The following is a 26,684-nucleotide window of genomic DNA, read 5'->3' as shown; positions in this document are numbered from 1 at the left end:
ACCCCAAGAAGAGAGACGAGAAACAACTCTGGCTATCGTTCCTCCTCCTCACTGTTTTAGAACACACACATTCATTTATATAGATGATCTGGAGGAGGGGGCTGAGTGTAGGGTGACGAAATTTGCTGATGACACGAAGGTGGGTGGAAAAGCAAATTGTGCTGAGGGTGTGGAAAGTCTGCAGAGGGATCTGGATAGGCTAAGCAAGTGGGCGAGGACCTGGCAGATGGAGTATAATGTTAGCAGTGTGAGGTTATCCACTTTGGCAGAAATAATAGGAGGAGGGATTATTACTTAAAAGGCGAAAAGCTACAGCATGCGACGGTGCAGAGGGACCTGGGGGTCCTTGTGCATGAGTCGCAAAAACCCGGTCTGCAGGTGCAGCAGGTGATCGAGAAGGCGAATGGAATGTTGGCCTTTATAGCGAGGGGCATAGAATATAAAAGTAGAGAGGTCTTGTTGCAACTGTACAGAGTACTGGTGAGGCTGCAGCTGGAGTACTGTGTGCAGTTTTGGTCGCCACATTTGCGAAAGGATATATTGACCTTGGAGGGAGTGCAGAGGAGGTTCACTAGGCTGATACCGGAGATGAGGGGGTTGGACTATGAAGAGAGATTAAATAGACTGGGTAGGGGGGATCTTATAAAGATGTATAAGATAATGAAGGGGATGGATAGGGTAGAGGTAGAGAGATTCTTCCCGCTTAGAATGGATAGCAGGACTAGAGGGCACAGCCTCAGGATAAGGGGTGGGGGGGTGGGGGGGTGGGGGGGTGGGGGGGGGGACACAGTTTAGATCAGAGTTGAGGAGGAACTTCTTCACTCAAAGGGTGGTGAATCTCTGGAATTCTCTGCCCATTGAAGTGGTGGAGGCTACCTCGCCAAATATATTTAAGTCACGGGTAGATAGGTTTCTGATAGACAGGGGAATTAAGGGTTATGGGGAGAAAGCGGGAAAGTGGAACTGATCCACTTCAGATCAGCCATGATCTTATTGAATGGCGGGGCAGGCTCGAAGGGCTAGATGGCCTACTCCTGCTCCTATTTCTTATGTTCTTATTCTCACAACACAAGTACATGGTGTTCCACACAGTCTGGAGTGAGTACATGGAGAAACTCAGGTGAAAAAGCAATCACTGGTCCAGACAGAAAGCTGACTCACTCAGAGACATGACAGGCACAAGTCATTCCTAGTCCCCACCGTTCCAAGTAAAACTTAAAAAAAAGACAAGAAAGCCCACCCCTCCCCAGCCCCCTTAACCCAATGCAGCCCCCCCAACCCCATCCAGCCCAAGCTCGTTCCCAGCTAGAATCTTACCCGGCTTTGGCTCTAGCCTTCGGTCCCCAGTTGGCTTCTGGGTTTTCCTGGAAGCGTTTCAGCCCTTGCTTCCTGGATTTGGGATTCGCATCTTCCCGGATATCGAAGCAAGCCTGCAGGCTGAGAAACACGAGGCAGGTGTAAAAGCTCGCTGGAAAGGGAGGGACTTGCACTGTGAGGAATACAACATTCCTGAAGAAATTGGACACGGGAAAAGGGAGCACCATCCAAAACTCCAAAAGAAAATTCCCATTACGCATTTGGTTAAAAAAAAAATCGAGCATTAAACAGTTGCGCAGAATTGTACCTCAGTTAGGGTGAGATTAGTTATTACAGCAACCCTGGACATCAGTCTATCAGCTTAGGACAGTGTTTTTTACAAACCCTCTCCTAGTACAACTCCACTGAACGTCCCAATCATAGAATCCCTACAGTGCAAAGGGAGGCCATTCAGCCCATTGAGCCTGCCCCCACAACAGTCCCATCCAAGCCCTATCCCTGTGACCTGTAATTACCTGCTAATCCCCCTGACACTATGAGGCAATTTAGCACAGCCAATCCACCTAACCCACACACGCATCTTTGGAGTGTGGGAGGAAACCGGAGCACCTGGAAGAAGCCCACGCAGACATGGGGAGAACGTACAGATTCCACACAGACAGTGATCCAAGACTGGAATTGAACCTGCTGCCTGGCAGTGTGAGCAGCAGTGCTAACCACTGTGCCACCCCTAATGTGGCCACAAGAGCTGATTTTGAAGAATTCATTCATGGGATGTGGGTGTTGCTGGCTAGACCAACATCTATTGCACTCAAGAAGGTTGAGTGGGGAAGGTGGAGGGTGAGGTGTGAAGTGTTTAAGCTGCAGGATTTTTCCCTTTGGTGGCAAGAATCAGACCTCAAAAATCCGTCCGTTGGGTCACAGCGTCCATTTTATACTGTGTGAGCGTTCAAAAGGGCCTTGCAGCTTTCTGTCATCTAGTGACACAGCTTGGGAAGCCCTGATTTAGGTATTCACTTCCTGAATGGAGTTATTGACTAGTGATCAATCATTGAGTCTGCAATAGACACGAGGCAAGAAATACCCCCTTTGGGTCCAAAGCCATTTGTTCCAAACAATAACCCTTCGCACTGGACATTGAACATTAGCTGCATGAAAGGCGAGCCGATTGTCCAGTGTATCATCACTAGGTTATTAATCCAGAAACTCAGCTAATGTTCTGGGGATCCTGGCAATGATGGAATTTAAAAATATCTGGAATTAAGAATCTACTGATGACCATGAAACCATTGTTGGAAAAACCCATCTGGGTCACTAATGTCCTTTAGGGAAGAAAATCTACCGTCCTTACCCGGTCTGGCCTACATGTGACTCCAGAGCCACAGTAATGGCTGAAGACTCTGGGTCTGTACTCGTTGGAGTTTAGATGGATGAGGGGGGGATCTTATTGAAACTTACAGGATACTGTGGATTTGGATAGAGTGGACGTGGACAGGATGCTTCCAAAAGTAGGAAAAACTAGAACCAGGGGCCACAACCTTGGGCTAAAGGGACAATCCACAGAGACGAGGAGGAATTCCTTCAGCCACAGAGTGATGAATCTGTGGAACTCTTTGCCACAGAAGGCTGTGGAGGCCGGGTCATTGAGTGTCTTTAAGACAGAGATAGAGAGGTTCTTGATTAATGAGGGGATCAGGGGTTATAGGGAAATGGCAGGAGAATGGGGATGAGAAAAATATCAGCCATGATTGAATGGTGGAGCAGACTCGATGGGCCGAGTGGCCTAATTCTGCTCCTATATCTTACGGTCTAACGATGTGGTTGACTCTCAGCTGCTCTCCAAGGGCAATTAGGGATGGGCAATAAATGCTGCCAGCAAGCGACACCCATGTTCCACGAATTAATCTCAAGAAAAATCTGCAATCGTGGCTAAGTCTGATTTTACCTACACTCAACCTTCGCATTTCAATGGGATCCACAGGACAAAGAGTTTCATTCTTGTGCCCCAGTCCTACCCTCACTTGAACATTGGCCAACTCACTCAGCACAGACCAGGAACAGACTCTAATCCCACACAAACCAGTGCATTTACCAACACTGACAGTAAACATTAACAGGTTTATTTGGAATCACAAGCTTCCAGAGCGCTACCCCCTCATTAGGTGAATGGAGACTTGTGGGACTTCTTACTGTGCCCACCCCAGTCCAACGCCAGCTTCCCCACATCACAGTAAATGTTAGAAACAGCTTACACAGGCTCTTTGCTGAGGATTCGAAAGGCAGGACTACTCTCGGACAGTTTCTCTCGCTTCACTGGGTGTATCTTTGCCTGTACCAGAAATACAATCCGGATTAACACTCACTCAGAAAACACAGTCCTTCCAAAGCTCCTTCCACGCACACGTTTCATTCGCATTTCACCGTGTCTCACACCTAACCATTCAGAACATCCATAGATTCACCACTTACCCAGCACCTCATAATGTCCCAGATCGTCGAAGATGGCGCGTCAGTTTTGACAGCTTTTTTACAAGCGTGAGAGAGGGAGACTCGATAACCAGCGTGGAGCAAGGCAGATCTAATAATAGGCAGGGGGAGAATAGAGAGATTGAAATCATTCCTCAAAATTGAGATCAAATTCACATTTACTCAGCTTTAAGTGTTCAAGGAGCTGGAGGACGAGGGGGCGGGGGGATTTACGGGGATCATCATTCTGCACTTAAAGCTAGGAAACATAAAACTAATCTGATCTTTCACAACAACTGAAATAAAACGAGGAGACGATGGCCTAACCGTATTATTGACGCAGAAACTCAGCTAACGTTCTGGGGACCTGGGTTCGAATCCTGCCACGACAAATGGTGGAATTTGAATTCAATAAAAAAATCTAGAATTAAGAATCTACTGATGACCGTGAAACCATTGTCAATTGGCAGAAAAACCCATCTGGTTCACTAATGTCCTTTAGGGAAGGAAATCTGCCATCCTAACTGGTCTGGCCTACATGTGACTCCAGAGCCACAGCAATGTGGTTGACTCTCAACTGCCCTCAGGCAACTAGGGATGGACAATAAATGCTGGACAGCCAAGAACACCCATATCCCACGGATGAATAAAAAACCCAAAATATCTGTAATTCAGAAAAGAAATCACCCCCTGGGACAGTGCAGGGAATGCCAGCATCTCCACATCACAGTGCAGGGAAGCAGAGTAAAGCTTTCACAACCAGATCTTTTGATTTGATTTATTATTGTCACACGTCTTAGTATACAGTGAAAGGTATTGTTTCTTGCACGCTATATAGACAAAACATACCGTTCATAGAGAAGGAAAGGAGAGAGTGCAGAATGTAGTGTTACAGCCATAGCTAGGGTATAGAGAAAGATCAACTTAATGCGAGGTAGGTCCATTCAAAAGTCTGACAGCAGCAGGGAAGAAGCTGTTCTTGAGTCGGTTGGTACGTGACCTCAGACTTTTGGATCAGCTGTGATCATATCGAAGGTGTAGGTTTGAAGGGCTGAATGGCCTATTCTTGCTCTGAAGTTCCGTGCTCCTATCCAGGGCAGGTACAGCACAGATAAAATGGAGTATATCGCCCTCTACACATTGGCCCTAATCAAAGCAGCACCCCCTACAAACCCACCTTATTGGTGTCCTTTGCAAAGCACTAACTCGGTGCTGATTGGGGTTGAGTTATGAACATGCTAGCGGCCACTCTGCACCTGGCAAAGGACAAAACATCTTTCATTTCACTTGCCTGCCTGTGCTGGATTTGAACTCAGTACCTCAAGCTGTAAGCACAAACTATTATAAATCCCTTTCATCCACCCTCACCCTCCCCCAGCCAGTTACACCCATCAATATTAAATATCCATCATTGAACACTGACTCTATTCATTTTCCACCCCCACTGTTAAAGTCCATCACTGCTTCTTTCTGCCAGGTGAATATCTCAACCCCACACAATCCTTTCTTCCAGCTCACGATCCAATATCATAGAATCACTACAGTGCAGGAAGCCATTTAGCCCATCAGCTCTACACCGCCTTATCCCTGTGACCTCGCACATATACCCCACTAATTCCCCCTAATCTACACCAAGAGGCAATTTCGCATGGCTGCAATTTAGCATGGCCAATCCACCTAACCTGCTCATCTTTGAAGCGTGGGGGGAAACTGGAGCACCCGGAGGAAACCCACGCAGACATGGGGAGAAGGTGCAGATTCCACATAGACAGTGACCCAAGCTGGGAATCGAACCCGGGTCCCTGGCGCTGTGAAGCAGCAGTGCTAACCCACTGTGCCACCCAAATATTCCATACCTCAGAGTTACAGCCTTCTCACCAGTTCCTCAGCCATACCTACGTAAAATAAACTCAGTCACTCAAAAAGAGACAGTCACCCCTCTGAGATGGAGAGCACTGAGGGTTTCCCAGTTTACCAGCCTCCTGCCCACAGCCACTCATCCAAGATTACAAACACTGCATGTTTAGCAGGGGAACCACCAGGAATCACCAAAGCCAACTTACTTTATTTATTGTGTCTTCATATTAAAAGCCCTACCTCATCTGCAGGAGGGACGGTGTATTACAGTGGATAACGCTGCTCAGCTGGTCCATGGTGTGGTACAAAGGGCAGTCGGGCAACTCCTGGTAAACAGAAACCAAGTTTAAGTGAAGCTTAAAATGGATGGATTCCTCGGTAGTGTAATGAGATAATCTGCCACATTACCCACAGCACGACGGGGGGGGAAGTAAATAGCGCACCACTTAAACCAACTTGTACCTTCAACAGGAAAACACCAATCAAAAAACAAAACGGCTGCTGAATCAATGAAGGAGCTGAGGGACTGGAGGAAGAGCAATCAAAGGCTTCCTCATGACAGTGGGTCTTAAAGGAGATGGAGAAGGGAGGGAGTTCCAGAGCACAGGATAGACACAGCTGAGGGAGTAATTGCCTGGGACGGGGAAAAGGGAGCAGGGCGAAGGTGCTCAAGAGGAATAGAAACATAGAAACCTCCAGTGCAAAAGGAGGCCATTTGGCCCATCGAATCTGCATCTCCCACCCAGGCCTTATCCCCACTTGGTTACTCTGCTAATCCCTCTAACCTGGCACACCCCGGGACACTAAGGGTTAATTTAGCATGTCCAATCCACCCATAACCTAAGCCCATAATCCCACATATTTCACCCTTCTAAACCCCCCCGACACTAAGGGGCAATTTAGCACGGCCAATCCCCCTAACCCGCACATCTCTGGACTGTGGGAGGAAACAGGAGCACCTGGAGGAAACCCACGCAGACACGGGGGGAATGTGCAAACTCCACACAGACAGTGACCCAAGCTGGGAATCGAACCCGGGTCCCTGGAGCTGTGAGGCAGCAGTGCAAAGTTTCAGGATACTAGAAATATTTATATTAAAAAAACGTTCAGAAGCGAACTGCTTCATAAACTGCAGCTGCATTTGCCTACATGACAGCAGGAACACAACGGGCCGAATGGTCTCCTGCATCATTGCTGGCCTTGAATAGAAACTCATGGCATGCCAGTTTGAGGATGTGGCAAGCAGCTACATAAATGCAAGGTGTTCATTCTGGTGTAATTTACCCAAGCATTGCATTTGCTCAGTCTCCCCTCCGTTAATCTGCCCAGTCCAGCTTGGACCAGGAAAGAAACATCGCACACACTCACCTCTTTGACCATACTGAGCATGCCCAGTATCCGGTCTGAAGTCTTGAATCGCTGTGGGCTGTGTTCCATTGATTCCAGAACTCTCCGGACAAAATCCTGGTCATGGATTGGCGCTGCCCAGATTGGACCACCGAGCTGGAACCAGAGGAGGGATATCATCACCCACGACCAAAACAGCACAAGGGCAGATCCTTCCCTTGGTGAACACCTCGACACAGGCTGTTCTACTCTCCCTCTTCCAGTCTCACCTCCACAACCACCCTCTGATCTCTGGCAGCTCAGAGTTTCTTCCCCCAGTGCCATCCACCTGCCAGTGCTGGGCCTCATATCCTGAAATTCGACCTGCCCACTACGACTCTCACCAACTTTCACAGATGCACCATAGAAAGCATCCTTCCTGTTGTATCACAGATTGGTATGACTCCTGCTCTGCCCAAGACTGCAAGAAACTACAAAAGATCGTGAACATAGCCCAGTCCATCACGCAAACCAGCCTCCCGTCCATTGATTCTGTTTACAGAGGAGAAGCAAGTACTCTCACAACACCAGGTTAAAGTCCAATGGCTTTATTCAGTAGCACAAGCTTTTGGAGCGCTGCCCCTTCATCAGGTGAGTGCCTAGGGACAGTGCTCCAAAAGCTTGTGCTACCAAATAAATCTTGTTGCGAGACTGCTTACTGTGCCTATCCCAGTCCAATACCAGCAACTCCACATCATACAGAGGAGAAGTGTAGGGAGATGGTGGTAACGTCACAACTAGACTAGTAATCCAGAGGGCAAGATTAACGCTCTGGGGACATTAATGCTTCCCGCTGCCTCGGGAAAAGCAGCAGCATAATCAAGGACCCCACGCATCCCGGACATTCTTTCTTCCACCTTTTTCCGTCGGGAAAAAGATACAAAAGTTTGCACTCACGTACCAGCTGTAGTTATTATCTGAGTTGGCCAATTTCTGATAGAACACCAGAAAACCACTGGAACCGGCTGAGAATAGTGTCCAATTTCACAATGACTTTGGAAAATTGTAATAAAAGTGGATAACAGGAGTGCAGGATGGTTATACATACAGTTCACCCAGCAGACAAAGAATTGATGGGCTCTCTTACCAAGTGTCTCTGGTGGCAATGTTCACATTCTGCTCCCACTGGTGGCCCAGTGCTGGCTGTGTATTTGAAGCTGGAGAAGAACAAGATTATCCCAGGTTACTTTACTGCGAGAAAAGGAGGATTTTTAAACATACGGCAGCTTTCACAAGCTCAGGACGTGGCCAACGCACCTCACAGTCAGTGAAATATTTGTGATGTGTGGTTGGGGGAGGGAAAAGAAAGCCAGGGAGCTAGAGAGGGGCTGAGGGAGAGTGGGGTCTCGGAGGGCATTGTCCACAGGTCCCCAGAGGCAGCAGGACAGGTGAACAAGGTGGTTACAGAGCAGAGGAAACGCTTTCCTTTATTGGGTGAGGTACTGAATGCAAAAAGCAGGGATGTGACGATGGAAATGTACACACCGCTGGAAGTGTGTGTTCAGTTCAGCACGGTTAGTTTCAATTTAACAGGGTAACTTTTCAGTTGAGGAGTAATTGTATTATGAAAATGTTGTCAAGGGCAGGCTCATCCCCTCGGATCTGTGTCCCTTGCCACTAACCTCGGCATCCAAAGCAGCGCCACAGCTGGACTCATCCAGTGCGGGAAAGTACTTGAATTTCGATAGCGCCTTTCACAACTTCAGGACGACCGAACCTGCTTTACAGACAATGAAGAGAACTCACTGTCACAGCAGTCAGTCTGAAGGCAGCAAGATCCCACAGGAAGCCACACAGCAGATCACATACTTTTGTAGATACTGTTGGCCGAGGGATAAAATTCAGGAAGAACTCTCCTGGACTGTGTCTTGGGATCTTCGCCATCCACCAGAAAAGGCAGCCAGAGACTTGGAAAGGTCTCTCTTTATCAAGCGCCACCAGTCTGCAGGGCAGAGCATTCCATTATCACTGGGATACCATCATAACCAAGAGATCAGCACACTGGTTGGCACGGCTGCCTCTCAGCAATTGGGACCGGGTTCAATTCCGGCCTCGGGTCACTGTGCAGAGTTCTCCCCGTGTCTGCGTGGATTTCCTCCGGGTGCTCCAGTTTCCCCCCACAGTCCAAAGATGTATGGATTAAATGGACTGGCCACGTTAAATTGCCTTTTGCTGTCAGGGGGATTAGCTAGGGTAAATGCATAGGGTTGTGGAGATAGGACATGGGTAGGATAGGCTCAATGGGCCAAATGGCCACCTTCTGCATTGTAGGGATTCTATGATTTTATTCTCGGTAGACAAACAAAATGGGCAAACGTTACATAATTATTTTACAAAGAGAAACTGTCACTTACTTGTTACCATGGCTGACCATTTTGCCCATCCTCTGAATATGGAAGCTGCCACAACCCACACAGTGATACACCAGAGCCTGCTTACTGTAACAGAGAATCACACAGCTCAGACACACACAGCCTCCACAACATACAAAAAACCCAGTGACACCAACACATTTCCCCACTGAACATGCCAGGTGGCCTCAGAAAAGCAGCCAGCATAATTAAGGACCCCACGCTCCCCAGACATTCTCTCTTCCACTTTCTTCCGTTGGGAAAAAAGATACAAAAGTCTGAGGTCACATACTAACCAACTCAAGCTTCTTCCCTGCTGCTATCAGGCTTTTGAATGGACCAACCCCTTATTAAGTTTATCTTTCTCTACACCCTAGCTATGACTGTAACACTACATTCTGCACCCTCTCCTTTCCTTCTCTAGGAACGGTGTTCTTTGTCTGTTTAGTGCGCAAGAAACAATACTTTTCACTGCATACATGTGACAATAATAAATCAAATCAAAACATGGACTCAAATCTCTGCCTGTGAGTTAACCTCCTCCGAGGGACAGGAGAGGGTGCACTGCGCTAAACTCCAGGGGGGAATTGTTAAACCTGGATGCTGCCACTCAGTGTTGGGTATTTTTAAACTCTGATGTGGGGGTTCAAATCCCACCATGGCAACTGATGGAGTTTAAATTCAATTAATTAATAAAATTTGGAATTCAAAAGCTGGTCTCAGTAATGGTGATGACGATAACTAGTTCACTGGGCACATGGTGGTTAGTACTGCTTGGTTAGGGGGGATCTAATAGAGGTTTATAAGATTATGAAGGGGATAGATAGAGTAAATGGTGGTAAGCTTTTTCCGCTATTAGAAATGGATAGAACGAGGGGTCACGGGCTTAGGGTGAGGGGGGCTAGGTATAAGACAAATATTAGAGGGCAGTTTTTCACACAAAGGGTAGTGGGGGTGTGGAATGCATTGCCGAGTAAGGTGGTGGAAGCAGGCACGCTAGGGTTGTTTAAGAGTCACTTAGACAGCCACATGAGCGGGCTACATATAGGGGGATATAGTAGGCCTTACTAAACATTGTAGGCTTGGGAATACGTTTTGCCTCAGGGATGTTAGTCTTTGCCTGTTTAATAATAAATTTTTTTGTCTCCACAGGCATTTAAGTCCAGCAAGGGGCATGCATGCGGCAGGTTGTAGTGGGCTGCTCTTGGACGTTGCTTCGGGAGTTGCCTATTGCTTCATGTCGTTAGTGTGCTTGAACTGGACCATCTCGAGGGCAACATGACAGCTCAGAGACTATCTCTGTTGCTGTGCGGACACATGGATTTGGGCCTGTGTCTGTGGGAGTTTGCACGTTCTCCCCGTGGTTGCGTGGGTTTCCTCCGGGTGCTCCGGTTTCCTCCCACATCCCCAAAGATGTGCTTTTAGGCTGATTGATTGGGTACTAAATTGTCCCTAAATTGGACCTCCCTGATCCTCGCACATTAGGCATAGGCTAAAATCATGAATAGGACACTGAGACAGTGGGACGGCGGCGCGGGCTCGTTGGGCCGAAGGGCCTGTTTCCCGTGCTGTGTTGTTCTTTGTTCTCACAGCGCCAAAAACTTGGGTTCGATTCCCAGCTTGGGTCACTGTCTGTGCGGAGCCTGCACATTCTCCCTGTGTCTGTGTGGGTTTCCTCTGGGTGCTCCAGTTTCCTCCCACAGTCCAAAAGATGTGCGGATTAGGGTGCATTGGCAATGCTAAATTCTTCCTCAGTGTACCCGAACAGACACCAGAGTGTGGTCACTAAGGGAACTTCATTGCAGTGTGAATGTAAAAGGAAAGTAAGGTTTATTTATTAGTCACAAGTAAGGCTTACATTACACTGCAATGAAGTCACTGTGAAATTCCCCTAGTTGCCACACTCCAGCACCTGTTCAGGTCAATGCACCCTAACCAGCACTTCTTTCTGACTGTGGGAGGAAACCGGAGCACTCGGAGGAAACCTACACAGAGACGGGGAGAACATACAAACTCCACACAGACAGTGACCCAAATCAGGAATTGAACCCAGGTCCCTGGCGCTGTGAAGCAGCAGTGCTAACCACTGTGTTACCATGCCACCTGATGTAATGTAAGCCTGCTTGTGATACTAAGGGAATTAAGGGTTATGGGGAGAAAGTGGGAAAGTGGAACTGATCCACTTCAGATCAGCCATAACCTTATTGAATGGTGGGGCAGGTTCGAAGGGCTAGATGGCCTACTCCTGCTCCTATTTCTTATGTTCTCATAATAAATAATCTTTAAACTTTAAAAGGTTGTGGAGGCTGAGATAAAAGTTGATAATATTTTAGATTTTAACGGGACCAAGGGGTATCGGAAGGAAACAGGAATATGGCTTTGAGATCGAGGATCAGTCATGATCATACTGAATGGCAGAGCAGGCTCGAAGGGCCAAATGGCCTCCTCCTGCTCCTTTCTTACACTTAAGCCTCAAACATCAAGCAGACCGATTAGGCCTCACCCAGTTATCATACCTGGCAGATGCTTTAACCCGAGCCTGTCCTGTGAAGACCTGCACAAACACTCGGATATAGAAATCGACGCTGACGGAGAGGATCGGAACGATATATCGCTGGTAGCAGTTTGCGCGGAGGTCCAGGTTGTGTAGGATGATGCGCAGCGCCTGTGGCAGTGGAACAAGATCGGGGTGAGAGACGCTGCCACACAATGAGACACTTAGCAGAGATCCTGAACCAGCTGGAACTCACCATCTCGTGACAAAACTTGGATTTCAGCGACATGGCTCCATATTTACTGTAACAGGTCTCACCGCTATTGCCAGCCATCACTGCCATATCTGTACACGTGACACAAAGCAGCCCTAAAAGACTCAAGAGCATCACAGTTAATTAACATTCAATGGAGTTACCATCACTGAATCCCCCACTGTCAACATTCTTGGGGTAACCATTGACCAGAAACTCAACTGGACTCACCACACAAACACAGTGGCTACAAGAGCAGATCAGAGGCTGGGAATACTGCAGTGAGTAACTCGCCTCCTGACTGCCCAGAATCTGTCCACCATCTACAAGGCACAAGTCAGGAGTGTGATGGAATACTCCCCACTTGCCTGGATGGGTGCAGCTCCAACAACACTCGAGAAGCTCAACACCATCCAGGACAAAGCAGCCCCGTTTGATTGGCACCACATCCACAAACATCCACTCCCTCCACCACCAACGCTCAGTCGCAGCAGTGTGTAATATCGACAAGATGCAGTGCAGCAATTCACCAAAGATCCTTAGACAGCACCTTCCAAACACACAAACACTTCCATCTAGAAGGACAAGGGCAGCAGACATGTGGGAATATCACCACCTGCAAGTTCCCCTCCAAACCACTCACCATCCTGACCTGGAAATCACTGTTCCTGGGTCAAAATCCTGGAATTACCTCCCTAACAGCATTGTGGGTCAACCCAAGGCACGTAGACTGCAGCGATTCAGGAAGCAGCTTACCACCACCTTCTCAAGAGGCAACTAGGGATGGGCAATAAACGCTGGCATAGGCAGCAACACCCATGTCCCACAAATGAATAAAAATTAATCTACTCAATCCTCCAAAACACAACTCAAGCCGGCCCCTCCTTCAGATCACAAACGAGAAGAGTAAACATCTACACTTCCGGAAGGAGGAATATTCCCCATTGTCAGAGAGGGAGAGAGAGCAATTCAAAAACAAAACTGAAGAAAAATATTCTTCAATATGTTTGATTCACTACCCAGCAAGTGTATTCAGATGATAAGAAATCCACCTGGAGTTTAGCATCTAGACTGTAACACACACCTCTCTCCTGCTCTGAACTCACCATCTGACTTCCCAAAGCCCGTCCACCATCTACAAGGCACAAGTCAGGAGTGTGATGGAATACTGTCCACCTGCCTGGATGGGGGCAGCTCCAACAACACTCAAAGGCTTGAGATTATCCAGGTCTCCTTACTTGAGGAAGGATGTGGTGGCATTGGAGGCAGTTCAGAGGGGGTTCACCAGATTGATTCTGGGGATGAAGGGGTTGGCGTAGGAGGAGGGATTAAACAGTTTGGGCTTGTACTCGCTGGAGTTTAGAAGGAAAGGGGATCCGATTGAGGTATATAAAATACTAAATGAGATTTATACAGTAAATGTAGACCAAATCTTTCCCCTTGTGGGACAGTCTGGAACAAGAGGTCACAGGGATAGGTTGAGGCGCAGTAGATTTAAAACTGGAACGAGTAGGAACTACTTCTCGTGGAGAATGGTGAATTTGTGGAACTCGCTGCCCCATAGCGCAGTGGAGTCTGAATCATTGAATGGCTTCAAGAAGGAGATAGATATATTTCTAATAAAAACAGGGTTAAGGGATATGGGGAACAGGTGGGGAGGTGGATTTGAGGCCAGGGAGAGATCAGCCATGATCTGATTGAATGGCGGAGCAGACTCGAAGGGCTGAATGGCCTAATTCTGCTCCTAATTCAAAGAACAGTACAGAACAGGAACAGGCCTTTCGGCCCTCCAAGCCTGTGCTGATCATGTCCTTTCCAGACCAACTGCCTGCATCCCTCTGCTCCCTAATTCCTATGTTCTTAAAACAGTTCATTTGATTGTCATCCCTTCCAGAAACATTCACTCCCTCCATCGCTAATGCAGAACAGCAGCAGTGTGTAACATCTACAAGATGCACTGCATCACCAAGGCTCCTTAGGCAGCATCTTCCAAACCCACAACCACTTCCATCTAGAAGGACAAGGGCAGCAGACACAGGGGGACACCATCACCTGCAAGTTCCCCTCCAAACCACTCACCATCCTGACTTGGAAATTTATCAGCCGTTCCTTCACTGTCACTGTGTCAAAGTCCTGGAACTCCTCTCTAACAGCACTGTGGGTGTCCCTACGCAATGTAGACATGTCAGCATTGGACTAGGATAAACACAATAAGAAGTCTCGCAACAACAGGTTAAAGTCCAACAGGTTTATCTAGTAGCACAAGCCACTAGCTTTCGGAGCGCTGCCCCTTCACCCGATCAACCTGGTGTTGTAGATACTTACAGTCCCTACACCACAGGGACTGCAGTGATTCAAGAAGCCACCTTCTCAAGGGGCAATCAGGGATGGGCAATAAATGCTGGCCCAGACAGCAAGGCCCACATCATATGAATAATTTAAAAAGGCAAGACTCCTTTTCAAGGCCGTTATCTACAAGTTGCAGAAACCAGAAGGTTTTTAGGTCACACATCAGCCGGAGTGCTCCAACATCCACGTGGCTCTGTAATATAAGGAGTTTGACATCCCAATGACCAGCCATCGCCTCGTGATTCTCACCTCCCTCACTCACAGCTTGAACAGCTGCGTCTATGAACTGCGATGGACTTCCGTACGGATCCAGATCAATCACATCAAAGCGGTCCCACTTCTTCTTGGATTGGTACAGGAGCATGCTGCAGAGACACAGAGACAGCCCCCCGTCCCAGCCTTCCCGTTAGTATTCTCCACATTCTCACATCACAACAGTTTTATTTGTAAGCTTAAATTTAATAAAACAGCAGACGGACAGGATCGCCTGCCCAGGATCTGACCAAGCACTGGAATCTAGAAAGCTTTAACATCCTCGGTACTGTTAACCAATCAGATTGTTGGAGATTACATCAATCTGACATCCTGATTCCCTTAGAATTTTTAATATCCCCTCCTTCCCCTCGAGACGCTGAAGCATCTCGCCTGGAGACACCCAGCCAGCGCCCCGCCCCGCCCCGGGGCCACCCAGCCAGCGCCCCGCCCCGGGGCCACCCAGCCAGCGCCCCGCCCCGGGGCCACCCAGCCAGCGCTTCACCCGATCCAGTGCTAACTAGGTAACGTCTCGCCTCAACCAGGACTAACTCGATAACACCTCTCACTACCCAGAAAATGCTGGAAAATCTCAGGCAGGTCTGACAGCATCTGTGGAGAGAGAACAGAGCCAATGTTTCAAGTCTGAATGACCTTTGTCTGAGCCTTGAACCATTCAGACTCGAAACATTGGCTCTATTTCTCTCCCTGCAGATGCTGTCAGACCTGCTGTGATTTTCCAGCATTTTCTGATTTTGTTGTTAATGTCTCACATCAGCCGAGGCTGACTATGTAATGTTTCACATCACCCCCTTCCCGTGCCTGTGTGGGTTTCCTCCGGGTGCTCCGGTTTCCTCCCACAGACCGAAAGACATGCTGGTTAGAGTGCATTGGCCGTGCTAAATTCTCCCTCAGTGTACCCAAACAGACGCCGGAATGTGGCAACTAGGGGATTTTCACAGTAACTTCATTGCAGTGTTAATGTAAGCCTGTTTGTGGCACTATTAAATAAAAACAATGGCAGAGCAAGCATCAGGTGCTGAGTGTTGAACTCCTGCTCCTATTTCATATGATCACTCTGAGGGAGTGCTGCACTGTCAGGCGAGCATGACTGAGGATGTGCTGCACTGTCAGAGGTACAGGCCTCGACTGAGATCTCAAACCGAGGTCAGGGCCTTGTGCCCTCTCGGACAGGGGTAAAGATCCCATGGCAATATTGTGAAGAGGAGAAGTTCTCCCCAGTGTCCTGTCTTAAATCAATGTGAAAATATCATCACTTTGTTGTACTCCTGTTATTGGGAGTTTACTGTGGAGCAAATGACTCTTTGTTGAGAAATAGAGAAACTAGAAGCAGAGTAGGCCATTCGGCCCTTCGAGCCTGCTCCACCATTCAGTCTGATCATCGAATTTAACATCCTGATCCCTCCCCTTCCCCCCGATAGGGAAGCAGGATGCTGTATATCCTCCAGTGGGGAGCGAGTGCTTTGGAATTTCCCAGAGTAGTGAAAGATGCTGCAGAAACGCTGGATTTATCCTTATAAATCTGACTCCAATACAGGCGCTGGGTGGAACAAGGGCCGGAAGTTTCTGCAGATCACACCCGGACAGCGGACTCCCAACGTGGGTTTTCCGGTGGTGTGGGGTAGGATTGATGGGAAATCTCACTGACATTGGCAGGAAGATTCTGCTGGCCTGCTGCCTCCTGCCATGGGAACCGTGTCATACGGAGGCCGGGGAATCCCTCTCCCAAATCTTTCAATGCTCCCTCTTATATAAAAACTAACAGCTACGTAGTACCTTGCATCAGACAAACTGGCTGTTACCAAGTGTCCCACTCCATTCAGCTCAATGTTCCTCTTCATTAGTTCCACGGCCCTTGGAGAGAAGTCATTGGCCACGATGCTGTGAATTCCAGGAACCTCCTTGGCAAACCGGATCGAGCGGAGCCCAGACGCTGCCAGCCCCTCGAGTACACGGAGCCCACCCTGCACAAACACACACACACGCTCAAATATACACCACAATGTGCAGGTGTTAGACATTTTATACACAGATGCTGAGTGAGGCGGCAGGAGCCCCTACAGTGACATCCACAAGTCCCCTCCAGCTCCCAATGCATTTTCAAATATCAGAAAACATCTCAAAAAATATTTAACCGGCCCTCCTTAGAACCATCAGGAGACGTGCTGCACACTGTAAATTCGATATATTTACAGGTACACGCAACCCCCCCCAACACCCCCGTCACACTTCCTCTTACTCAGAAACCCAACTATTGGCCAAAATCCCTCGCGAGTTCAAAGAGGAATTTCTTCAGCCAGAGAGTGGTGAATCTGTGGAACTCTTTGCTGCAGAAGACTGTGGAGGCCGGGTCATTGAGTGTCTTTAAGACAGAGATAGAGAGGTTCTTGATTGGTAAGGGGATCAACTTGACAGGCCGAATGGCCTAATTCTGCCCCTATGTCTTACGGTGCCTCTCCCCCAGTGCCAAAGATCATAGTTACTCCCCTTACCAGATCCTCACCACCATTTCACTCCTAACTCAAGCTATCACCAAAGCCTTTCTGTCACAAGCAAATGGAAGTGTGGGATTCAGCACGGCACTGGGCCCAAGGACAGGAGGACACAGTGCCCACACTGCACTCACTGGCAGCCCACCCTGCACTGTACCCAAGGGCAGGAGGACACAGTGCCCACACTGCACTCACTGGCAGCCCACCCTGCACTGTACCCAAGGGCAGGAGGACACAGTGCCCACACTGCACTCACTGGCAGCCCACCCTGCACTGTACCCAAGGGCAGGAGGACACAGTGCCCACACTGCACTCACTGGCAGCCCACCCTGCACTGTACCCAAGGGCTGGAGGTATCCACACTGCACTCACTAGCAGCCCACACTGCACTGGATCCCAGTGCAGGAGGAGACAGTACCCACTGCTGAGCTATTCACTTTGTGAATCATTACCTCCGAGGCAGATGATGTCTTTCCCCAGCTCAGCACTGAGGGAACTGGAAAGGAAACAAAATTTGGCCTTTAACTCTGTTTCTTCCTCCTCTCCATAACAGAGAGGCTATCAGAGCCCTGGACAATCCCATGAACTAGTGAATCTAGCGTAACAGAGATGGGTGATCACCCTGCTCTATACTGGGTAGCATTCCTGAACCCATGGCACTGATCAGGGAAGCTGGCATTTTCATGTTAAATCAGCTGATCCATCCTCTGCTACTTCAGTTTATTCATTAGTCACAAGTCGGCTTACATTAACACGGCAGTGAAGTTACTGTGAAAATCCCCTAGTCGCCACACTCCAGTGCCTGTTCAGGTACACTGAGGGAGAATTTAGCTCGGCCGATGCATGCTAACCAGCATGTGTTTCAGACTGTGGGAGGAAACCAGAGCACCCGGAGGAAACCCACACAGACACGGGGAGAATGTGCAGACTCCGCACAGACAGTGATCTAAGCTGGGAATTGAACCCGGTTCCTGGCACTGTGAGGCAGCAGTGCTAACCACTGTGCCATTATGATGTGAACGTACTTGACAGGATGCAGAAAAGATTCTCACCCCTGGAATCGGTCTCGTGAAAGTTAGGTAGGTGGATCAGAGTCTCCCCAAAGACAATGACCGGGAATTGAACCCGGTCCCTGGCGCTGTGAGGCAGCAATGCAAACCACTGTGCCACCCTCAGATCCAATACACCGGGCACCAACAAACCAATCATTCTGATTCAAATTCAAATGTGTCACTGCCTCCGACCTCCCCCAGCAACTGAAAACAGGCAGCATTTAACATGGGGCTGAAACTCATTACACCACGATGGAGAAGTCTACAATTCAGAACCTGTTCTGAAACATGGTGGCTGTTAGTGTGTGAGCAATCCAGAGGTTTGAGCAAATGATCTGGATACATGAATTTAAATCCCACGGTGACAGCTGGAAATTTAAACTCAATTAAATAAATTGGAAATTAAAAAGCTGGTATCAGTTCATATGGCTGTAAAACTATTGGATTGTCATAAAAACCTATCAGGGGTCACTGTATGGAAGGAAATCTGCCATCCTCACCCAGTCTGGCCTACAGTCCCAGGATCCAGGCTGGTTTGTGAAGCTGAAAAAGACTTCAGAGTCTTTATGGAGTTGCTCAGCCTCACAGCTCTCCCAGCACCCAGCCCAGTGTCCCAGCTATCTCCAAGATATATACTCTTGAAAACCCATAAACAAGTTAAGAAATTAACAGGGGTGACAGTGCTCAGAGATCATTAACACCAGTCACCGTCACCCATGGCACCATCCCATACAAAGGTGTAACGCCTGTCCCCCTCTAAGGTCTAAAACACTCATTCCAGGTTAAGCAGCTTTTCTCTTGCATTTCTTTCAATTTGGTGGATTGCATTCACTGCTCCCGATGTGGTCTCCTCTATTTCGGAGAGGCCAAGCATAGACTGGGGGGGAATCGCTTTGCTGAGCATCTTCGGTCTGTGAGCAATCAGGACTCTGACCTTCCAGTTGCTGCCATTTTAACACCCGATCCTGCTCCCGTGTCCACATGTCTGTCCTGGGCTTGCTGCAATGTTCCAGTGAAGCTCAACACAAACTGGAGGAACAGCATCTCATCTTCCGACTCGGCACATCCCGTCTCTACATCAAATTCAACAACTCCAGATGATTTGCTCCACCCCACCTTGACCTTTCTGTTTTCATTTTATTTTGTCTTTTTTACTGTTCTCTACCTTTCATTTCTTTATTGTCTTTCTTCATTTTTCTTCCCCCCGACTCTTTCCTTCCCCCTACTTCATTCTCCTTCCTTTCCACTTCCCCTTTTCTAAATCTCTTGCCACCTCCACCAAAAACATCCTCATTTTGACTTCTCTGCCGTTTGGCCATTCAAGCCCTTTATTCTCTCTAGGGGCTGCCATTAGCAGCCTTTCCCTTGGTTTCTGTGGCTATGACTCATCTTTCATTCCCTCCCCCTGCAGTATAAATATCTCCCACTTTCTATGCCTTTTAGCTTTGACAAAGGGTCATCTGGACTCGAAACATCAGCTCTTTTCTCTCCTTACAGATGCTGCCAGACCTGCTGAGATTTTTCAGCATTTTGTTAACACCAGTCACACATTTCTCTGAACTGTAACAGTGCAATTTGACACAGAACAAACATTAATGTAACTTGTCAAGGCAATAACAGCCTACGTGTGACTCCACACCCATAGGAATGTGGCCGACTCTTAACCGCCCTGTGAAATGAAAGGCTCTCAGCGTATTGGAGGAGATGGCTCACCATCACCTTCTGTAAGGGTAATTAGGGACGGGCAATAAATTCTGGCCTTGCCAGTGACATCTCTGCCCAAGAATGACATAAAGCAGGCAAAGGGAAGAAGACCTCACCTCACATTTCTCTCCTACGCTGGCAGTTCTCTTTACCGCTGGCACCTCTCTGGATCCCTCCACAGTTTCTGCGCACTCGCTCTCTGCCAGACTTACAACAACCTTCTGCCTCTCTTCTTGTCCAGGGACCTGCACTGTACAAAACATTTTGAGGCTGGTTATCACCGTATCCGCTTATTACACTCCCTCCCTGAGCAGCAGAACCTCCCCCGCCCCCGCCGTTAAAACAAAGTGTACTCCACTCACCCTGAATCCCCTTGGGCATCAGTTGCTGTCGAGCAAACTCTGTCATGACAGCACACCTGAGAGGGTGAGAGAAAGAGCGAGAGGGAGAAAATGCTTAAAATTGCAATGACTGCAGTATAGAATTAAAGCTGTACCTTGACACAGACACCTCCCCCCCCCTCACCCCACCCCTCCCCACAAACCAGAGACACCAGACTGCATCCGGAGCAGGAATCCTGGTCACAGCGATGTGCGGGTTAGGTTGATTGGCTGTGCTAAATTGATCTTAGTATCAGGGGGATTAGCAGAGTAAATATGTGGGGTTATGGGAACAGGCCCTGGATGGGATTGTGGTCGGTAAAGACTTGATAGGCCGAATGGTCTCATTCCGTACTGCAGAGATTCTATGATTCAATGATCACTACCTCACCCTAACACGTTGAGCTTTATAAAGATTTCCAGCACAGAAAGAGACTCTTCGGCCCATTGTGTCCATCCCAGCCGTCAAGCATCTATATTTCTTATCCCATTTCCTTGTGTTCCACCTAAATGCTTCCTAAATGTGATGAGGGTTTTATTGTAGCATTGCACCCAGAGATTAGATAACAGCAGATGTGAAACTGGGGTCCCCTCAAACATCAGGGAGGCTATGAGTGCTGTGGGTTATACCATGACAGTGCTGTATAAAACACCCTCCCTCCCTCTGCCAGTTCTTTTCTCCTCTGCACATCTTTCCAACCTCCCTGGAAAAAGGTCTGTACTTCATCCATGCTCACAGGGAACTATGGAAACAAGCCTGTTCTGTAATTCAGTAAGACCAGAGCTGATCTTCAACCTCAACTTCTCCCTGACACACACTCCTCCTAGCACTGCATTTGTTTAGCATCTAAAAATCTCAGTCTTGCCTACACACAATGACTGGTCACCCAGAAGCCTCTGGAGTAGAGACTGTAAGACACAGGAGCAGAATTAGGCCACTCGGCCCATCGAGTCTGCTCTGCCATTCAATCATGGCTGATATTTTTCTCAGCCCCATTCTCCTGCCTTTTCCCCATAACCCCTGATCCCCTCATTAATCAAGGACCTTTCTATGTCTGTCTTAAAGACACTCAATGACCCGGCCTCCACAGCCTTCTGCGGCAAAGAGTTCCACAGATTCACCACTCTCTGGCTGAAGAAATTCCTCCTCATCTCTGTCTTAAAGGATCGTCCCTTTAGCCTGAGGTTGTTCCCTCTGATTCTAGTTTTTTCCTATTAATGGGAACATCCTCACCACATCTACTCTATCCAGGCCTCGCAGTATCCTGTAAGCTTCAATAAGATCCCCCCTCATCCTTCTGAACTCCAACTAGTACAGACCCAGAGTCTTCAACCGTTCCTCATACAACAAGCATTCCAAAGACTCTCAACTCTGACTGAAGAAAGCTCCTCAACTGTAAAATGGCCAACCTTAAACTGAGACTATGACCCTACGTCCCTCCAACCAGCCGAGCATTCAGTCACCCTGACCCCTGCTATACCCATCGTATCCATGTAACTGTCTAAATGCTTTTTAAAAAATAAAATTGTACCCGCCTCTACTACTACCTCTGGCAGTTTGTTCCAGACACTCACCACCCTCTGTGTGAAAAAATTGCCCCTCTGGACATTTTGTATCTCTTGCCTCTCACCTTAAACCCATACCCTCTAGTTTTAGACTCCCCTACCTTTGGGAAAAGGTATGACTATCTACCTTGTCTATGCCCCTCATTATTTTATAGACCTGTATATGGCCCTCAGCCTCCTATGCTCTAGAGAAAAAAGTCCCACTTTATTCAGCCTCACCTTATTACTCAAACCATCAAGTCCCAGTAGCATCCTAGTAAATCTTTTCTGCACTCTTTCTAGTTTAATGATATCCTTTCTGTAATAGGATGACCAGAACAGCACACAGTATTCCATGTGTGGCCTTACCAACGTCTTGTACAACTTCAACAAGACGTCCCAACTCTCCCCTTAGCCTTCTCCTCTCAAAAAGGAACAGTCCCAACCTCTCCAATCTATCTGCGTAACTCAACTCAAAAATTTTATATCCGAATCTTACTTAATATAAAAGAAAGACCACAAATCAGAAGCCCTTTGGCTGGGCAGCGAGTTTGTGGATTTGGTGAAGGAACGACATCCCTGGAAAAGTTACATTCGGAATCAGAATTTACAACAGCAGAAATCTACCCAGAAAGTGGAAATAACTTGACACCAATTGTGTGTCTTCATTCAGATTTTGAAAGAAACCCTCATTACATCTTCTAAATTTGTAGCTAACAAGTTCATTGTTTAAAGAAATAACTTCAAAAGATAAAACCAGAGAAAATTAACATTTAAACTGGAATCCATTTTAACAGTTTAATTAGGATTCTGGCTCAATGTTAACGTTGATCCAAAACACCAGGTACTCACGTTAGATCACGGTTAAATTCCTGCACAGGATTGTAAAATACTTCATTGGCGCTGGGGAAGATAATTTCTGCCTTCCCTTCATTTATAACAGTCTCCTCATTCTTAATCCCTGGCAAAGTTAGGCTATTTGGCAAGGAGTCCACAGCAGCCTCCACAAGGCTGGCTTTCTGACATGGATCACTGCCGTTGCTTCTACACGTCAGGTCCGACTCTGCCTGTGACTCCTCCGTCACTTCCATTGCACAGCTCTCCCCTCTCGCACCGTGAAGGGGGCGCTCTGCCCGGGCTGCTCTCCTCACCACAATCCAGGCTGCACCCAAAGTGCGGCGAACAAAGTATCTGACCTGGGGCGCACAGTTCACCAGCATACACTCTGCTTTTAAACTCTAGGCAAAAACAAAGAATAATCCATTAGAGAATGAAAGGCTGGAGAGGAAAAGATCGTAAGTGGAACATCAGAAAGACACATTTCTGTTTGCTTAGGAAAGGATTGCATTTATATAGTGCCTTTTAAATTACAGGATGTCCCGTTGCACTTTTAGAAGTTCAGTCACTATTTCTGGTTTGATTTATTATTGTCACATGTATTAGTGTACAGTGAAAAGTATTGTTTTTTGTGCGCTATGCAGACAAAGCATACCATTCATAGAGAAGGAGAGGGTGTAGAACGTGTTACAGTCATAGCTAGGATGTAGAGAAAGATCAGCTTAATAGGAGGTAGGTCATTCAAAAGTCTGATGGCAACAAGGAGAAAGCTGTTCGAGTCGGTTGTACTGTAGGCAATGGAGAAGCAAATTTGCGCACTGCAAGATCCCACAAACAGCAATTTAATAAAGACCAGATTTAATTTATGCTTCAAGTATGTTGCTGGAAGGATAAATTTTTAAGTTTATTTATTAGTCACAAGTAGGCTTACATTAACACTGCAAGGAAGTTACTGTGAAAATACCCCAGATGCCACACACTGCCACCTGTTCGGGTACACTGAGGGCCAATGCACCCAACCAGCTCGTCTTTTGGACTGTGGGAGGAAACCAAAGCACCCGGAAGAAACCCACGCAAACATGGGGAGAACGTGCAAACTCCACACAGTGACCCAAGCCAGGAATCAAACTCAGGTCCCTGCCGCGGTGAGGCAGCAGTGCTAACCACTGGGCCACCGTGCCATCCAGGACATCACAGAGAACTCCCCTGGTTCTAGTGGTGGCCATTAGACTTTCACACCTCTTCAAGAGTAAAGACAGAGCCTCATTTAGCATCTGGTCCAATGGTGGATGTTTGCTATTGCACAGAAGCACGCGAGAAGTTTTGCCACTAATCCAGTTGGCACTTTATTCCTTCTTGCAGTTACACGTTTGAATGCAGTAAGTCATATCTCAACACCAGGTTAAAGTCCAACAGGTTTACTTGGAATCACGAGCTTTCGGAGCGCTGCTCCTTCATCAGATTGGAACGCCAGTGATATTTTCACTGACTCAGTACTTCCGGGGAAGTGCCGGAAGATTGGAAAACGGCTAATGTTACGCCGTTGTTTAAGAAGGGTGCCAGGCAAAAGGCGGGGAATTATAGGCCGGTTAGTTTAACGTCTGTGGTAGGTAAAATGTTAGAATCCGTCATTAAGGAGGAAATTGCGAGGCATCTTGAAGGGAATTGCTTGATAGGGCGGACGCAACACGGTTTCATTAAAGGGAAGTCGTGTCTGACAAATTTACTGGAGTTCTATGAGGATGTGTCTAGGGCAGCGGATAGAGGAGAGCCGGTGGATGTGGTCTTTCTGGATTTTCAGAAGGCGTTTGACAAGGTACCTCACAAGAGGTTATTGCAGAAGGTCAGGGGACATGGAGTTGGGGGTAGGGTGTTAGCGTGGATAGAGGATTGGTTGTCAAATAGGAGGCAGAGAGTGGGGGTCAATGGGTGCTATTCGGATTGGCGGTTGGTGACTAGTGGGGTGCCCCAGGGGTCGGTGCTGGGGCCTCAGCTATTTACCATTTACTTAGATGATCTGGAGGAGGGAACCGAGTGCAGGGTGTCGAAATTTGCTGATGACACCAAGATTGGGGGAAAGGCAAATTGTGCGGAGGGTGTGGAGAGTCTGCAGAAGGATCTAGATAGGCTGGGCGAATGGGCCAGGAAATGGCAAATGGAATTTAATGTTGGCAAGTGTGAGGTGGTCCACTTTGGTAGGAAGAATGGTAGGAAGGACTATTACTTACGTGGCGAAAAACTGCAGCAGGCGACGGTGCAGAGGGACCTCGGGGTCCTTGTGCATGAGTCGCAAAAACCCAGCTTGCAGGTGCAGCAGGTGGTCAGGAAGGCAAATGGGATGCTGGCCTTCATAGCGAGGGGGATTGAATATAAAAGTAGAGAGGTCTTGCTGCAGCTGTATAGGGTATTGGTGAGGCCGCAGCTGGAGTACTGTGTGCAGTTTTGGGCGCCGCACCTGCGCAAGGATATTTTGGCCCTGGAGGGAGTGCAGAGGAGGTTTACTAGGCTGATACCGGAGTTGAGGGGATTGAGCTATGAGGAGAGGCTGAATAAACTAGGCTTGTACTCACTACAGTTTAGAAGAATGAGGGGAGATCTCATTGAGACGTATAAGATGATGAATGGGATGGATAGGATAGAGGTGGAGAGACTCTTCCCGCTCAAAAAAGACAGTAGGACTAGGGGGCACAGCCTCAAGATAAAAGGGGGGCGGTTTAGAACGGAGTTGAGGAGGAACTTCTTCACTCAAAGGGTGGTGAATCTCTGGAATTCTCTGCCCGTTGAAGTGGTGGAGGCTGCCTCGCTAAATATTTTTAAGAAGCGGGTTGATGGGTTCTTGATAAGAGAGGGGATTAAGGGTTATGGGGAGAGGGCGGGAAAGTGGAACTGAGCCACGACAGATCAGCCATTATCTTATTGAATGGCGGGGCAGGCTCGAAGGGCTAGATGGCCTACTCCTGCTCCTATTTCTTATGTTCAGTTTCCTAACTTATGAGCAACAATTATCATCTGAATATAGAGGAAGATGGGAGGGAAATGATTGCAGATAGGTGGGGAAGGAGGGGGTGATTGGGTGCATGTCATGTGACAATGTGCATATACACACATACATACATCCATACACGATGATACTGTACAGTTGTTGAATAACATTAGGTGCTCGGTGGTACAAAGGCATTGTAAGAAGCTGCGAAGAACAGGATAAGAGCGGGCGGTGAGATGATGGTGTCCAATGAGGAGATACAAATGCACTGCCACATTAAGACGGAAGATACAGGGAGGACAGAGCCTCAGAAAACATGGCAGCAATCTTGCAAGGGATTTTAAAAAGGTTGCCAGCAGAATGCAGCAAACACACTATGTTTCTTTCAAAAGATCTTAACCTAATTGAAGTGGCTCCCGGTTTCCATGGGGCACAACAGGCTTTCCTTGTGAGGAACCTGAATTTTCAAGAGGGTCCTCCCCAAAACCGTACAACCTTTTATTTCTTAAAAGCGATTGGGAGACCAGGGAGATGTGAGGTGCTGAACAAAAGGAGCCAGGGGGAGCTTATACAGCAGAGGGGGAGACCACTCAGCTATTATTCTTGGTGGGACTATCCCACTCTCCCCAGCCTCTCTCTGTCTCTCAGGGGGGAAAAGTATGAAAATACAGAGGGGAAATGTTATAAGAGGGGTTAAAATTTAAACTGACAATGGACATTGAACCATAAACAGGTGGGATAATTCATTTGCATATAACATACGTTTGTAAAGTTTTCTATATTTTTAATCTAGAGTTAATGAAGCAATTTACTTTTCACACACTCACCCCAACAGTCCAGACAGCAGGACTAGAGTCTGATGGGGGCCACCATTTTGATGAGTGGCCTGATGGGAAGTGGACCGCGGGCCGCGCGCGGAGATTGATGGGAAGTGGACGGCAGGCC

General features: G+C 47.8%; 1 protein-coding gene across 2 annotated transcripts in view; it reads right to left on the bottom strand.

Moving 5' to 3' along the window:
* Positions 1–26,634, bottom strand: part of trmt1 (tRNA methyltransferase 1) — a 39,755-nt gene extending 13,121 nt beyond the window's left edge. For both annotated transcript variants that reach the window (XM_080216742.1, XM_080216741.1), the window contains exons 1-15: positions 26,567–26,634; positions 22,772–23,157; positions 20,357–20,412; positions 20,111–20,244; positions 16,523–16,710; positions 14,723–14,838; positions 12,128–12,240; positions 11,894–12,042; positions 9,381–9,464; positions 8,114–8,183; positions 7,009–7,143; positions 5,881–5,966; positions 3,787–3,895; positions 3,570–3,646; positions 1,318–1,437 (exon numbers count right to left, since the gene is read on the bottom strand). In XM_080216742.1, the coding sequence (XP_080072868.1) occupies positions 1,318–1,437; positions 3,570–3,646; positions 3,787–3,895; positions 5,881–5,966; positions 7,009–7,143; positions 8,114–8,183; positions 9,381–9,464; positions 11,894–12,042; positions 12,128–12,240; positions 14,723–14,838; positions 16,523–16,710; positions 20,111–20,244; positions 20,357–20,412; positions 22,772–23,139 (1,805 nt within the window). In that variant the 5' untranslated portion in view covers positions 23,140–23,157; positions 26,567–26,634. The remainder of the gene's footprint in view (positions 1–1,317; positions 1,438–3,569; positions 3,647–3,786; positions 3,896–5,880; positions 5,967–7,008; positions 7,144–8,113; positions 8,184–9,380; positions 9,465–11,893; positions 12,043–12,127; positions 12,241–14,722; positions 14,839–16,522; positions 16,711–20,110; positions 20,245–20,356; positions 20,413–22,771; positions 23,158–26,566) is intronic.
* Between the last annotated feature and the right edge of the window lie 50 nt (positions 26,635–26,684).

The sequence above is a fragment of the Carcharhinus amblyrhynchos genome, chromosome 33 (genome assembly GCF_965287045.1).
Source record: "Carcharhinus amblyrhynchos chromosome 33, sCarAmb.v2.hapA, whole genome shotgun sequence".
In the NCBI taxonomy this organism is placed as follows: Eukaryota; Metazoa; Chordata; class Chondrichthyes; order Carcharhiniformes; family Carcharhinidae; genus Carcharhinus; species Carcharhinus amblyrhynchos.
The sequence above is the reverse complement of the archived record's forward strand: the minus strand, read 5'-3'. Positions and strand labels throughout refer to the sequence as shown.